At 39.7% G+C, this 15,050-nt stretch overlaps 1 protein-coding gene across 3 annotated transcripts in view; it reads left to right on the plus strand.

Moving 5' to 3' along the window:
- The window catches only part of AMPD3 (adenosine monophosphate deaminase 3), a 33,043-nt gene that overhangs the window by 314 nt on the left and 17,679 nt on the right, over window positions 1–15,050 (plus strand). Inside the window, exons 1-6 of one of the 3 annotated variants that reach the window (XM_055814490.1) lie at window positions 4–413; window positions 3,198–3,423; window positions 5,924–6,119; window positions 6,604–6,769; window positions 8,785–9,004; window positions 11,505–11,634. In XM_055814490.1, coding sequence (XP_055670465.1) covers window positions 392–413; window positions 3,198–3,423; window positions 5,924–6,119; window positions 6,604–6,769; window positions 8,785–9,004; window positions 11,505–11,634 — 960 coding nt within the window. In that variant the 5' untranslated portion in view covers window positions 4–391. Of the gene's footprint in view, window positions 1–3; window positions 414–3,197; window positions 3,424–5,923; window positions 6,120–6,603; window positions 6,770–8,784; window positions 9,005–11,504; window positions 11,635–15,050 lie in introns of those variants that run through there. The other 2 variants (XM_055814489.1, XM_055814492.1) reach the window with 2 other exon arrangements.

Below are 15,050 nucleotides of genomic sequence, written 5' to 3' on the forward strand. Positions count from 1 at the left end.
CACCCCGGCGGGGGTCTGCCCCGGGGCCGGCGCTTCACCCGGCGGGAGGCTTCCGCCTGCCCCTCGCCCCACCTGCTGTGGGGCCGTCCCGGGCCGTGATGCCGCCACCCAGGAGGCAGCGGGCCGCCCCGGTGGGGCCGGGGGCGCGGCGAGCCGGCTCCTCCGCCCGGGGGCCGCAGCGGCCATAAAGGGCCGGGGAAGGGGCGGCGCGGCGTGGCACTGCGGTACCGGGGCGGCCGGCTGGCGGGTGAATGCGGCAGAGGGGAGCGGCTGTATCTGGCGGCAGCAGCTCCTCCCTCCGCCACCGCTTCCTCCTCCTCTGTCGGCGGCTTCTGACAGAGGCTTCCCGGCCGGCGGGAGCGCCGGTGGCGGGGCTCGGCCCGGCCGTAGCATGGCTTTCCCCGCGGCGCTAGGTAAGTCCCGAGGCAGCCGGCAGGGCCGGGTCGGTGGTGACCTTGGCCGCCGGCCCGGCAGGGCCGGACCCCGGGGCCGTGGCAGCGCCCTGCCCACCTGCGGGCGGCGGGCCCCGCTCCCCGCGCTGCCCCCGGGGGCTGTGCCCGCCGGCCCCTGCCGCTGTGGCGTTACGGGTTCCCGCCCGCTCAGTCCCGCGTCGGGGTCTGCCTTTTAAATAACCGTCCCGTCGCTTTTCTGTTCAGCGTGTTCCCAGGGAAATAGCTTGCTGTTCTTGCCGTGAGGTGCAGAGCTAAAGAGCAGCTAAAGCAGCCTTTCTGTGTGAGGAATATGCGGGAAAAGGGCATTTGCGCGTTGCTAGGCGGCCTCCGTGCCCCCTGCCCATCCCGCAGGGATGTCTGGTGGCTTCCCTAGTCGCTCACCTTGGGGGAAGGACAGCACTTCGGTAGAAGGATACTGGCTACATCCCTCTTCCAGTTCGGGATGGCACAGCTTACCTGAGGATAGTATGAGGTGCCTCATGACTATTTTGAGTTTATTAAACTCCTGTCAATGACATCAGCTAGCAGGGATGTGGGTGAACTTACCTTTACAAGTGTTCCATGCCTTAGTCTCTCATTTACATGAGGGGAGAATGTGAGATCAGATTCTGTAAGAAAGCAAAAAACCCACCCTTTGGTCTCAGGAGCGGAGTGTACTTCTAACTATATATTCTGACTTTTCGCTATCTTATTGTAATGATTTAAAATACAGTGTGGTTTCTCGTTTATTTCCTACTGCATTCCTGTTTCTGATCGCAGTTCTCTAAGAAAAGGTTCATTTATACTGGGAAAATTCTCAGCCGATGATAAATATACAACCAATTGATTTTTCCTGCCCTAGTCAGCTAGTACTGAAAATATTTCAATTGCTGATTTAACAGAAGAAGAAACATTAATATTCCACGTCGTACTATTATTGCTAGCACTCTTACTGTAGCTGAGTAACTATAGACTGTTCCTGCCTGGCTGAAGTGGCCCAAAAGTCCCCTGTTGCTGGCAGCTGTATGGATGGCAGTTACTGTTGCTGACAACTGTGCTCATTGAGGTCAGTGGAAAGACTCCCATGACTTCATTGAGGTTTGAAATTGAGAAACTGAATCTAAGTTTGGATGCTTCTAAGACATCGTAGTGCATTGTCATCGAATCATTCAGCTAAACATGTATGTATTTTTATATTTCTTACATAGTTATACTTGATTTTATGAAGATGTAATACTAATTGCAAAACAAATACTCTCCAGGCAAAGAAACAGCATAGTCAGATGCACAATTCTTTAAAACAGGCCATGTTTTTCCACTGGGCTGTGAACTGGTTCTTACAAAATAAGAATGCAAAATAATGTCGATGATCACTAAATTGCCATGTTATGTTCCAGTATATCTCTTGTCAACTTTTCATAGTATGTTTTCTTTTAGAATAAGTGTTCTTAAAGCAACTGTGAAAACGGGTGGACATTAATTAGAATCTTTTAGGCTGAAAACAACAGGATCACATATCAAAAGGATCACATATCAACATCTGAAACTTGCAGCATGGCTACAAAAATACTGTAATGGGGGCCCTGATAAGTTATGCCTGGAGTGATGAAAAACTGCCATGCTCCATGCTGACTTTCAGCATACACTTACTTAAATGCATACTGTCTTATAAAATATGTTTGCATTTTTGTAACCAAAAGGGGTTCTGAAATGCTGGTTCTGGACCTAGACTTCACATTTTGGCCGTGCTTGGATCCGTTTGTTGTGACAGGCTCACTGCTATTTTTAACTTATGTAATAAAGAATTTAATCTTATTTGTTACAAGCTCCATCATACTGAAGGCATTCAAAAAGCTTCAGTATATAATAAATAATGCTGGTCACTAGCTTACAAGCACTGCAGTTTTTTTCCCTCCAGAATGCTACCAGATATGTCAAAATTCATGTTTTGGCTTGTATGAGAATGAAATGTAAATCAAGTCATGAAACTACAGAAGAAACACTAAAGGCAGTATTTTCAATAGTGCCGCTGTAACAAAATGGAAATACTTTGTGATGAAAGGCTACTTAAAATTAAAAAGATAAACCATATTTTTTTTGAAGAGTGATATTGGAAGTGCCAAGTAGAAATTAAAGTCCATATTCTGTTTTCTTCCCACATTCAATTCAGAAGCAGTATATGAACAACTGAAAACAAACTAAAAAACCCCCAAACTCATTAACTACACAGTATTTGCTTCTGCTGTGCAGTCCTTTTATTTCACAGCAGCTCCATGATTTTTTTTGTTTGTGGAAAGGATGGGGTGAGGCAGAAGTGTCAACCTTTTCTAACTTGTTTGTGGCTCTAAAATTGGTCTGAAGTCACTGAGCAGGGAAGAAGGCAGGCAACTGAGTGAATGTGATTTCCAAATTGAGTGCAAGTACATACAGAGAAGCGTACATTATATCTCAAATAACAGACTATCTGATTATGCCAGTAAATGGAATCTACTGGCAAATCTGTACATAGGTATCTTGGGAATTTTCATGAGTATACCAAGAAGTTCCAGATTCACAAACAGGCGTGGCTCTACAAGTAGAGATATTCGGTGGATACCTATGGTTCTTGTGTACTGCATACTAGTTTAAATTCTGCATAGCTAAATTGTTTTATTCTGCTTTTGCTCTGAACTCTTGGTTTGGATAGGTGCACTATGAAATAAAAACAGTCTCTCTCATATTGTTATTCTTTTTGTAGTTATAACTTTTAACTGTCTTCCTTGTTAGCCGAGATGCCCAGACAGTTTCCAAAGCTGAACATCTCTGAGGTTGATGAGCATGTGCGACTTCTAGCAGAGAAGGTATTTGCTAAAGTTCTCCGAGAAGAAGACAGTAAAGATGCCTTGTCGCTATTCACCGTGCCTGAAGACTGCCCTATTGGGCAGAAGGAGGCCAAGGAGAGGGAACTACAGAAGGAACTGGCAGAACAACAGTCTGTGGAAACAGCTAAAAGGTTCGTTCAGTAGTGGCTTTCTTAGTCAAAACCAGTTTTTTTAAGTTTGTTTGAGTTAATAATGAAATATCTGGCAAATAAGAGGCAGAATGTTATTACTTCAGGAGAGAAGTCAGTAGCGGGTACTAAGGGCACCTGTGTGATGTCCTTCCATGCTATGCAGAAGGTGCGGGGATGGGCTGTAGGGGGCTTGGAATGGTGAGGTAGTCTCAGCTATGTTTCCAGCAATATGATAGCTTTTGCTTATGCAAGTTTAACAAACAGCATAGATGGGTAAAGTGAACACAACTGTAAGGCTCATTAATGTAAAAAGTCAGAAGAAGAAAATTTTCCCCTTCCACTTTTTCCTAGTTACATTTGCAGAAATGTAGAATTCTAGCACAGAGAAAATGACAGTGGTATCATACTTCGTTTAGTCTCTGTAAAAATAGATGAAAGCAAAGACTTGACACTGAACATCAAGGGAGGGGGTGAAAAGTGGTATTGGCATAATGAGGTTATTCGTAGGTTTCCTTAACTCACAGACGTAAAAATCTAACCACCATCAGCCATAAAAGCACACATTTTGGGTTTTCTCAAAAAACAAGGTACAGTTCACCTTTGGTTTACCTGTGAACCTAATGAAGCCAAAGTTGGTTTGGTTTATGACTTTCTTCTGTGAGAGAGGTAGCCTTACCTGATGTCAGGATGTTCCAGTATCTTAACTTCAGTGGACTGGCTAGGCTGTTCCTTAGTCATGCAGCAGCAGTCTGACACCAGATGGCTTGGATGAGTAAAGACTCTAAAAGCAGGCAAACAAGGAAGCCCCTGAAAGTGATAGCTAAACACATGTACCCAGTTAGCTGTGGGCAATCAGTTGGGCAATGCTTGGCATCCTGCTTCTGGAACAGAAGGAAGAAGAGTCAATTTGGTTAAATTAAGGTATGACACACTGATGATACAGGCTGAGAGCTCTGGTTTTGAGTTGTGCAAGTGGGTTTCCCAGTTGGCATTTTAATAGACATAAACAAGCACAGAAGGGAAAACTAGATGTTTTCATTTAAACAACTATTTGGTGTATCGTTCCTCCTGAGCTAATAAGTTTCACTTCTAGTTTGGGAAATCATCTTACAGAAATATGTTCTGTCAAACTGTACCTCAAATTTTGAATGAGTTTAACTGTGGGAAGTGGGATATTGTATGTATGTTGTTTACACGTGGGAACAGAAAAAGTATTCACCTCTGTCCTACAGGACTGAAGCGTACTTCAAGGACAGTTACACAGGTAAAACTTCCGGTTTTTACAGTTTCAGTTGATCCAGCACTGCCTTTCAAGAATATCATAATGATTTCCAAGGTGGCTACAAGTACTTGAGAGAGGATGGAATTTGGTCATAGGGTATTAATCATACCAGCACTGCATGTTCTTATTCTTCAGGATGTCACAGAAGTAATAAGCAACTTCAGAGAGTATTTGAGTATTCCAGTATTCCTTTTTATTTGCTAGTAATTCTTACTTACATTTTAAGGTTTTGGCATCTAGTTTACAAAATGAGGAAGTATTTCCACAGTGCAACAGAACATGATACCATAGATTGTTTATAACATCATCTTTTTTTATTATATGAATAATTTAAATACATTTAAAGATATTTAAACTGAGTAAGGAAGGTCAATTAAATCTTTAGAGATATTGCAAAACTTCACTTGAGGTATTACAATTACTTCACTGAAAAACACAGCATTCTTTTTTAGCTGGTTTGTCTAAGGTACACATCTATCACAGTTTTGCTGAGAAAGGGCAAAAATTATTAAATCTATGGGGGTTATCCATGAAGTGCCCTGAGTGGAGGAACAGACTTGCATATCAAAGCCATGCTACGTTACTACTCTGATAACCAGCATTAGCCTTTTGCTCAAGTCTCATCAAACACTGCCTGAGGAATCGCTATGTGCTCGTCCTTTTTCTTACCAGTTTAACTGAATGACCGTATATGAAATTTTGATGCATAGTGTTGTCTGACAGCTAGATGAGTTTTTAAATCCTGCATGTTTTTGGAAGAATGAAAAGTGTGTGTAATAGCACAATAACTTATAACAATTTACCATATGTAACATTCATTTGTTTTGATCCATATTTTGTGAATTCTGATGCTCTTAAGAATCAGCTCCTACTAAAGAAAGCACAGTGATCTCATTTTCCTTGTGTACAGTGACTTGCTGAAACTGAATTTGTAAGAAGTGAAACAAAACAAACATTAGGGCATCTTACAGTGGTTGTAAGTGAATTATGGAATATTGTATTCATGTGGAGAGCAATTGCAATTGTGTGTAGCATGCTGAAATGTGAGTAGGAAAAAGCTAAAAGCACAAATATTTTGTGACCAACATTTTTCCTGAGGTATGAGAGATTTCATTGTAAAATTTCTTAGGGGATGATTTATTTGCTGTAATCAATTTTCCAGTGCATGTGATGTTTTATACCATGACTTATTCTATGCTTTATACTATGAATTTGTAGGAAGAAAAGTTTCAAGATGATTCGATCCCAGTCTTTGTCATTACAAATTCCGTCTCAGGAATGGAAAGCACCATCAGCCAATCCTGTTCTGTCTCCTGCAACACCAGTTCTTCCAAGTGGTTTTCTGCCAGTCCAAGTGCCATATGACGTACCAGAGTTTCAGAGAGTTTCAATTAGTGGGGACTACTGTGCAGGGGTAAGAAATGGTATTCCCTGCCCCCCCACCCCCCTTCTGTACCTGGGGGGAGTTGGTGTGGGTGAGGGGAAATCCCAAACCACAAGGAGCTAATGTATATAAAGTGTGAAATGCCATTATATTATGGTGCTGTGTGACAAACTGTAAATAGCTTTATGAACCCATTGATTTGTAAAAAGGTTAAAGTCAAGGTCAGGTCGTTTTATACTCTTTATGATAAAAAAATAAACTAAATAGATAAAAACATAGTCATAATAAATGGGTAATATTTGGTAGGAGAAAAAAGTTTGCATATGTGTTGCACGTGTATTTGGACTGTGCTTCTGTCGCTGGCTTCCTGAGACCTTGGGTAAGATCCTTATGGTCAAGCCACATACACTTAAATTTCTGGAAATTCTGTCTCCCTGTTCCTGGTGTGGATTCAGTTTGTTGCTAAACCTGCTGTTTTATTTTTTGTCAGCATTTATCCAGGCTTTCCTTTCAGGTTACAGTTGATGATTATGAACAAGCTGCCAAGGGCCTGGTGAAAGCTCTTCTCATTCGAGAAAAGTATTCACGTCTTGCCTACCATCGTTTCCCAAGAACAACATCTCAGTATTTGTGTAGCATGCAAGATGAAAAATGGAAGGCTGAAGATGAAGTGTGTCCAGGTAAATATCCTTGTTCTTTTAAAATCTAGAAATAAACCCATGCACTGCTGTAGTAACGGTAAGTTGGATTTTTGTGATGATCTCTTCTGACTGTCCTTTGACTCTCTTAATTTATTCTGTTAGTGAGTGGTGTAGAATCACTGGTGGACCTAAGTTACAAATCCTGTGTCTAATCTGAAACTTTGAAGCTGCCAAAAGCTAAAAATCCCATACTAGACGCTCATTGATTATTTCTTGTTTTTTGCAGCAAATGGGATGGTAAGTAGCACACTTGTGTTCCTCCAGGAAAAAGCTATCTGGATACGGTTTAAAGTGAGAAGTCACTCCTGGTCTTGGCATACTGAAATAAAAGGGATTATGAGCTCATCTACATTGTAAATTGAAGCATGATACAGACATGCCGCTTAGTAAGCCCTGAGTCAGTAATTTCATAGGCATGGTACACAAGTCAAGACTGGAAGCTGGTATAGTCACATTTGTTGGGCATTCTGCCTGGGTTAATAAACTGATCTCTCAACAAGGCTTATTAGGTTGAAAGTATTCCCCACTATATATGTCACAAATGATAGTTGTCACTTAAGTGGGTCGTGTCTTGAAAACTTTGCTTGTGCATTCAACTATTTGCAGTGCTAGTTTTTGGATTAGCCTATGAGGAGCAACCTTTGGTCTGTAAAGAAGTGCCACTGTAGATGTGCCCGTATGGTTGGCAATGGATTCTCAGCCATAAAATGACATTTTAAATGAGTATTCCTCTAGCTCAGTGATTGAAATAGGGTAAATTAACATGTTTTCAAGTGTTATATAGAAAGAGTGTAAAGAGAACAGTATACTGAATATTCATGACAGGAAAGATATTTTCGAACAGCTGCCAGGGAGATATTTCCAAGCTATTTTTAGGTTAATAACTTTTTTTACCATTATGATTTTAAACTTATGGAATAAACAGTAAAATTTCATTACACAATCTCTTAATTAGTACAAGTTTGAGCTGGACAGCTATGAATATTAGAGATAAGAATGGTATCAGTTTATAACATACATTCAGGTGCTCTAGGTGAATAAAAGAGTTGGTTAATTACTTTTCTATGTTGGCTTAACTGCATAGGGAAAAGAAATCTGTGATAAGACTGAGCTCAAGTTGATATAAATGTAGTTGAGATGCTTATTTTATGCTAGTTCCATTAGTGAGATACTGTAAAAGAAGCAATGAACATTCACTAGCATGAGCGATAATGTTAGAATGCTCACATAAGCTGAATCTCCCAAAAGTATTTGTGTTTTTTACCTTATTTTTTTTGGGGGGGGAAGTAATTGGGATTGCAAATCTGTACTGAACAAATCCACAAAAAAACAACTACTGCCTTGGTCACGGTGAGAAGCACTGACTCTTGAATTATTTCCTGCTCTACCGTGGCTGAAATACATTCAGTAATGATTGAGAGAAAGAGGAACCAGTCCTAGTATGTATGCACTAGTCTAGCTCATTGGACTGTGGGAAGGGTAGAGGTGAAGTAGTAAGGCACAGCCTGTTCTTTTCTGACTGATGTTTCAATATGAGAACAGCTGCGTTACTGTGTGCTTAAATACACACTTCCAAAATTACTACAGTGAGTCAGAAAGCAAAAAGAAAATGATGAAGGTTGGTATGAAGTCAACAACTGTTTTATTTTTCAACATTCTCAACTGTACTTTCAACCAAAACTTATTCTGAAACTTGTGCCATCTACATTAAGAAAGAATAGTATTAAATCTTTTTAAAGATTGGTTCAGAGAATCTAATAATATATAATATTTGAATTAAGGTAGGCACTTGGCTTAGAGAGGGTCTGCAATTAAAGCCTGTCAGAATAAAGTTGTGTTGTAACAACACATCTTTTGTAGTAAATGAATATGTGATTTTAATGAAACTATTAAGATGTTAGAAATGAAGCATTATAGAAGCAGAAAGTCCTTTTTGTATTTTTTTGCCTCTTGTGAAATTATTTCTTCTAAATGTAATGTAAATTTATTTCCAGATTTCCATTCACCCCCAGAAGAAAATGAAGATCCTTACAATCTTGATGATGCTCCAGATAATTTGGATTATGTTGTCAAAATAAAAGGTGGCATTCCATTTGTTTATGATAACAAAGAAATGATGGAACTCAATGAGCCTCGGAGTCTGCCATATCCTGACCTGGAGACCTATACCCTTGACCTGAGCCACGTCCTTGCTCTAATTGCTGATGGCCCAACGTATGTTTTTCTTCTCTGCCCCTTCAGGCTGCTGGTTACTTTTAGTTTAATACTTCTCACTTTTGTGATATTTCATTCCTCAACATACTCACTCTACAGTAATGTTGTGTTTCGTCCTTCTCAAGCATTGATGCATCATGGAAAGATTTAAAAGGGGGGAAAAAAACCCAAACCACAAACTAAAGAAATTAAATACAGTTGTTTCTTTTCATCAACCATGGCAAAATGAGAAGCAGTTAACAGAAAAGCAAGAAATTGGCCAAATGTTCCCATTCAAGTCAAGTCTGACCCAAACTTCTTAAGGCATGGGAACTGAAACTTAAACCTCTTTTTTTTTTTTTTTTTTTTTATTATTTTGTTTTGGACTGTGCTGAATTTGAGGTTTTTGAACAGTTGTCTGGAATTTTCATGTCTGTTCTAGTCTTGCTGCATGAAGAGAAACCCTGCATATGTAGAGTGTACAGAACAGCTCAGCAACTTAAATATGCAGTCTGATTTGTTCCAGATGGAAATTAACTGCTCGTGTGCTGCAAAACTGATCCACACATACACAATCAAAATAGGTCTGAAATTTCCCAGAACCATCAAACTCTTGGGAAATTTCTAAAAACCAGAAACAGAGCAACTCTCGTACAGTTACTGACACTCATGACAAAGCAATGTCCTTGCCCTGTGCATACGAAAACATGTGCATCCAGTTTTTAAGTTTAGTTCCCAGCTGAGGACTGGAAACATAAAGGTTTCTCATGGCCTCAGCACTAGGAAAGGAAAAGAATCCACCCTAGGATAGAACAAAGCAGGGACTTAAGACTGTTCTTCTGAAGTATTTACTCTGCCTGCCGGCACTGCATTCCTAGTTCTTCTGCCTTTGACAAATCATCACTTACAGTGTGACAAGTTAGTCACACCTGATGCATTCTTTCCCCTTTGCGTCTGTGTCTGACACCTGCAGCATAATCTGTCCACCTGCATTGATAGTGGCAAAGCAGATGGGTTGAACAGAACTGTTCCATTCCCTGAGTGCTTCTTTCCAAGAGCAAAAGCCTATGCTGCTGCTAGTATTATCAGCATCCCTGTGCCAACTCAAAGCTAGCTTGAGTATGTTTGTTTACAATATGCGATGGGTAAATGCATTTCCAGTTTCAGTGTGTTATATTTCAAGAGACAGATAATTGAGAAAATTTAAGGACAAGGAGGAGAAACTTGAAACAAAAGTCATACTGGCGCCCCTTCTTTTTGCAGCTTTTGTTAACAGTCTTTCTCAGGAAGACATGGGTAAGAAAGGCCTCGGTAGAACATAGTAAGAACATGCAGCACCTTTGTGAATGTTGGAGCAATCATCTGCACCTTTCACTTCTTGAGATTAAGCTTTTTCAGGCTGATTCACACTCCCTGATAAATACACACAAAATGAAAGGAAAAAGTCTTTTCAGTAATCCTGTTGCATAAGCTCTTCATATGGTATTGTTTCCCTGTTTGCAGCAAGTGCTTTCCTGTCATATATATCTGTTGCACACAGAGGCTACCTGGAGACCAAGAACCCGTTCTTTCATCTTTGCTTTTCTTAAACTGGTGAAATTTCACCCCTACTTCTCAGTCTTCTGCTCTCTTGAATAATAGTATAACCCAACAAAGACTTTCTGCAGCAGGCAAATGGGTGTTGATCAGTATCAGACACAATGAGACTGTTTGAATCAGACTTTCAAATTCATAATGGGATCTGTGTCCCTTTGAGGAGAGATTGTCAACAATAAAGGAGAAAAAAGAAGGCTATTACACTAATAGTGCAACAAAAATATTGTAGATTCAATAAGAACTGACAGATGGTGAAGAGAAAAAACGATGCCATTGGTTAAAAATAGAATGAAAAACATAACAGAAGATGAAAGCAAAGACAGGAGTAGGCAAGCAGGAACAAAAAAGCATGATTTCTCTAAGAGCACAAGAAATTATTTTGGAAAACAAGTATTTCTGCACAGTATATGTGTTTCTAAGGCATAAAAAATGAAAGTATATTGGATCTGATCTTGGCCTCACATTGAAAAAGCAAGTAAACTTTGGGTAATTTTTAAAAATTAGTTCCATAGTGAGTAAATCTGGATTACAGGTTGCTTCTGTTATATATATGAGGTGATCTGCTCTATTGGAGATACAGTTTTAGAGTAGTAGCAGTTGACGTCAGATTTTATTACAGGTTTTATTCTTTCTCTGATCATCATTACTAAAAGGGCTGCAGTTTATGCACAGATACAGTAATAAATACTTGGACAACTTAAAGGACATCAAAAGATTTATGTAGAGTTCTGTTTGAGGTTTCACTAATATCTTTGGTCTGAAACCACATTTGGTATTGATTTACATATTTGTTAACCGGTGGGATAATTTGTCTTGGTCTTCATAAATAATTAACAACTTGTTTTTACTGTGAAAACTGTAAAGTTCTTTCTGAACTTGAAATACAAAGTTTTAAATTACAGTTAATATTTTTTTTCTTTTACAGAAAAACATATTGTCATCGGAGGCTTAACTTTTTAGAATCAAAATTTAGTTTACATGAGATGTTAAATGAAATGTCAGAATTTAAAGAACTAAAGAGTAATCCTCATCGAGACTTTTATAATGTGAGAAAGGTAAGTGTGAAAACGATTAAAGTCATGACATTGTTTTTAGTAAGTGTCCCAGCGATTTGGATTTTCTTGTGTGAGGCGTAGATGATATGCCGAAGGTGGTGTGTGCATACCACTCAATTGAATTGCTTTATTTTAACAATATTAAAATTTTCTACCTGGGAACACTCCAGGAAAATTAACTTGAATGTAAGTGGGTTGAATGGATTATGCTAAAATCATCTGTTTACTTATTCAGACTTAACGGGGCCTAATTGTATGTAGATTGATTTAAAGGAGTGAAAGAGTTAATCAAATGAAACTCACTTGGATTATGAATAAAAATATCCACATGGAGGTTTAATTAATTTTGTTTAATTCACTGAAAGATATTCAAGTGCATTTCCCTGCTTTCATGTAGGTAAGTCATACTAGACTATAGTAGGAACAGCTGTATAGATTTTGGATGCTGTCATTAGTATCTGGTAAAAAAAGTCTGTGAAATATTAAATAAAAAGATTGTTGTTTGAGTTATATTCTTAGCTGTGTCTGAGATACTGAGATGTATTTAGGAGACAGGTAGGGGAAGCAAGGAGCTGATTTCCTTTCTGAGCATACTCACACCCAAGGGACCTGCATTCGCTTCAAAGCGTGGAAGCAGCAGTGCTGTGCTGCTTCGTTTGCTTCCCTTTCCTGAAGTTAGGAGGAAGTTACTGGAGAGATAATGCTTCGGTTTGATAGGTGAGATTTCTTCACAAAGCAGTAGTTGTTGCTGGTGTTTTTAACCACTTAAGGTCTGTTTTGCATTGCTTCTATATGCAACTGGAAGAAGTAGTCCTTGTTTAGATCAGTAGTTTAATCCTTGTTGTGTTTTGGTCAGTACTAGTACATTAAAAAGTACTTGGACTAGTGTTGGCTGCTGAATGCTACTGTTGTGGTGATAAACTGTCAAATAGAAAATGTGCTAAACAAAAGTGTTTGATGAATGTACCCCTGTCTGTCACAAGGCTAGAAGCAGATGGATTGTTAGATAAATTGTAATTAATTTCACGATTTTATCCGTTAAGTGTATGGATGGGAGGATCTATTAGCTAATTCACTCAAGCAAGACTCAAGTGGCAGAGGCTCAACTCCTAACTCAACAGTTTTCTTGCATAACCCCGGACAAGATATTTATTCCATGCCACATTCAGATAAAACACCTCACTAGCTGACAGACACATTAATAATAAAACACATAGTGACTAAGAGGTGTGAAGGACAGAGGTGTGGATCGAGTAACTGCCTAGGCAATCAATTTGATTACTGAGAAGCTGTGATTAACAGGATTGTACTTGCTAAGTTCAGCTTTTGATTTAAAAGCAAATATTCAATGTCTCTGGGCATATCTTAATTATTTTCTAATTATCGACTATTAAATAAGCCAATCTACAAATGGATTCATGTTCAAAAGCACAAAATGCGCATCACTTCCCCTCTAGCAATACCCGAATTCAAGAGAGCAGGAACAAGGTTGCGCTTGTCTGGCAAAGATTATTCCTACTGCTCGTTACTGCTTTAAAAATTCTTGCCACACAGAGTTAATCTTGCTTAAAGTAGTATTTTTATGAAGCACTCTATGGAAAGTAAACTGCATTGTAGACAGAGTTCTTGTAAGCCCCCAGATAATCTTTTTTTCCCTGTATCTTGCCTAACCCAGGTAATGTTTGGATCTGTAACTTCACCAATGTGCTTCTTCCTTGATAACAGTGTCAGCAGTGAAACTTAAAATATGAAACAGACACTTCTAAGGCCTATATTTTCAGGATGTCTCTGTTAGTCAATCCTAAACAGTGTGTACTGCTCATAAGGAAAGCCAGAAATAAGATTCACCTCTCAAAAGAGCTGCTACTGAAGTTGTCCATTACATCCCTCAGACACAGTGTGGAGATACTGGTTCAGTCTGTTTGCTTATATAAAAGAGCCAAAGTAACTAATGTAAAATCCCAAAATTAAAACAGTTGGGAATGTAGTGGTGAGGTCAATAGCAAACATGTATTACTGCATTTAGAAAGGTATAGTAGAAAGCTGGCCAGTGTTACTGGCTGGCATGACAATCAAAGGTTACTGTTCTTTTCTCCCCAACTCCCTACCCCCTTTACCCTGCTTTTTTTCCTGGTTTAGTAGGAGTTCTCCTCCAGTGAGCTCATCTATTTAATAAATCCCAAGATAGGGCTCTTATTAAATAAGGGAAATGCATGTGTGTATCTTACATATTGGACTTAACTAGAATACAACCAAAGATATGTTTTGCACTGATCAAGCTGGAACTGGAAAATTGCCCTTTAATAACCAGGCCAATATTTTTATAGAGACAAGAATCCACACAGGACAGTGTGGCTGGTTCCATGGGCTCTGCACAGGAGGCAGACAGCTGTCTGTAGGAGAACGCCAACTTTTGGGGAGACTCTTGAGTCTTCCATCAGCAGGGTTCTCCTGCGTTCTCCAGCTGATGCATAGCAAAGTGCAGTCAACACAGGTTCTCCAGGTAACTCCTGGGTTGCCTGCATTAAGGGTAAAATTAAGTAACAAGAGTTTAACTCTACAGCACACAAACTCAGAACTTAGTTTTAGCCTTTTTGTACTGGGGTGTCTTGCCTTCCAAAGCAAGTACCTGAGGGTTTTTGAGCAGGGCTGCCAGTAGACCACTGTGCCCAACAGCCTCAGACAATTCAGAGCTGATAGTTCATTTTTTTAGCTGAAACACACCTTCAAAGTAAAGGACCTACACCTGAATATTACTTTATTTTTATTAAAAAGTTGCTAATTTAAGAAGGCATTTACTGTGCTTTCTTGGTCTTGGAGCTGTTGTTATTAGGAACTTGTGTTTGTCTCTAGTGTTCTTTATAGGGGGGAGATTGTTGCCCTCTTTAAAAAAAAAAGTGAAGCCAAGACACGTGTTTACCTGACATGTGTTTGCTACCTCATGATGTATGTCTATGTACTGCATTGGCAGGTGTCCTTCACCACAAACAGCTTTGATAGTGTTTTCTTAAGATGAAAAAATGACAGCCTAAGCCTCCTTCCATATTCTGTCTGTATTTAGCCGTTATTTCAGTGTGTCAGCAAACCAAACCTGAGGATATGTCATAGCAGTGATGTTTACACATCATAGTCTTCTGCCTGCAGAGTCACTAGCTCGGATGCCTAGCCCCGAGCCCGGGTAACTGCGCGGAAGAACGCGGGTTCCAGAGTGGCTTACAGAGCCCTGCTGAACTCTCTGTTGCAATAGCTGGCTGCTACTGTGACATACCGTTTGGTCTAGATTATTGTAACTGATTTTTGGGTTTTTTTAAGTTTTGGTTAGACAGAAAGGAACTAGCTTTTGTTGGTGACCACGGGGTTGAAATACCACTTGTTACTTTTAAGAAGGAAATTAGAGTGGGTTGGTACACTTCAAA

Source organism: Falco peregrinus, chromosome 9 (genome assembly GCF_023634155.1).
Source record: "Falco peregrinus isolate bFalPer1 chromosome 9, bFalPer1.pri, whole genome shotgun sequence".
NCBI lineage: Eukaryota > Metazoa > Chordata > Aves > Falconiformes > Falconidae > Falco > Falco peregrinus.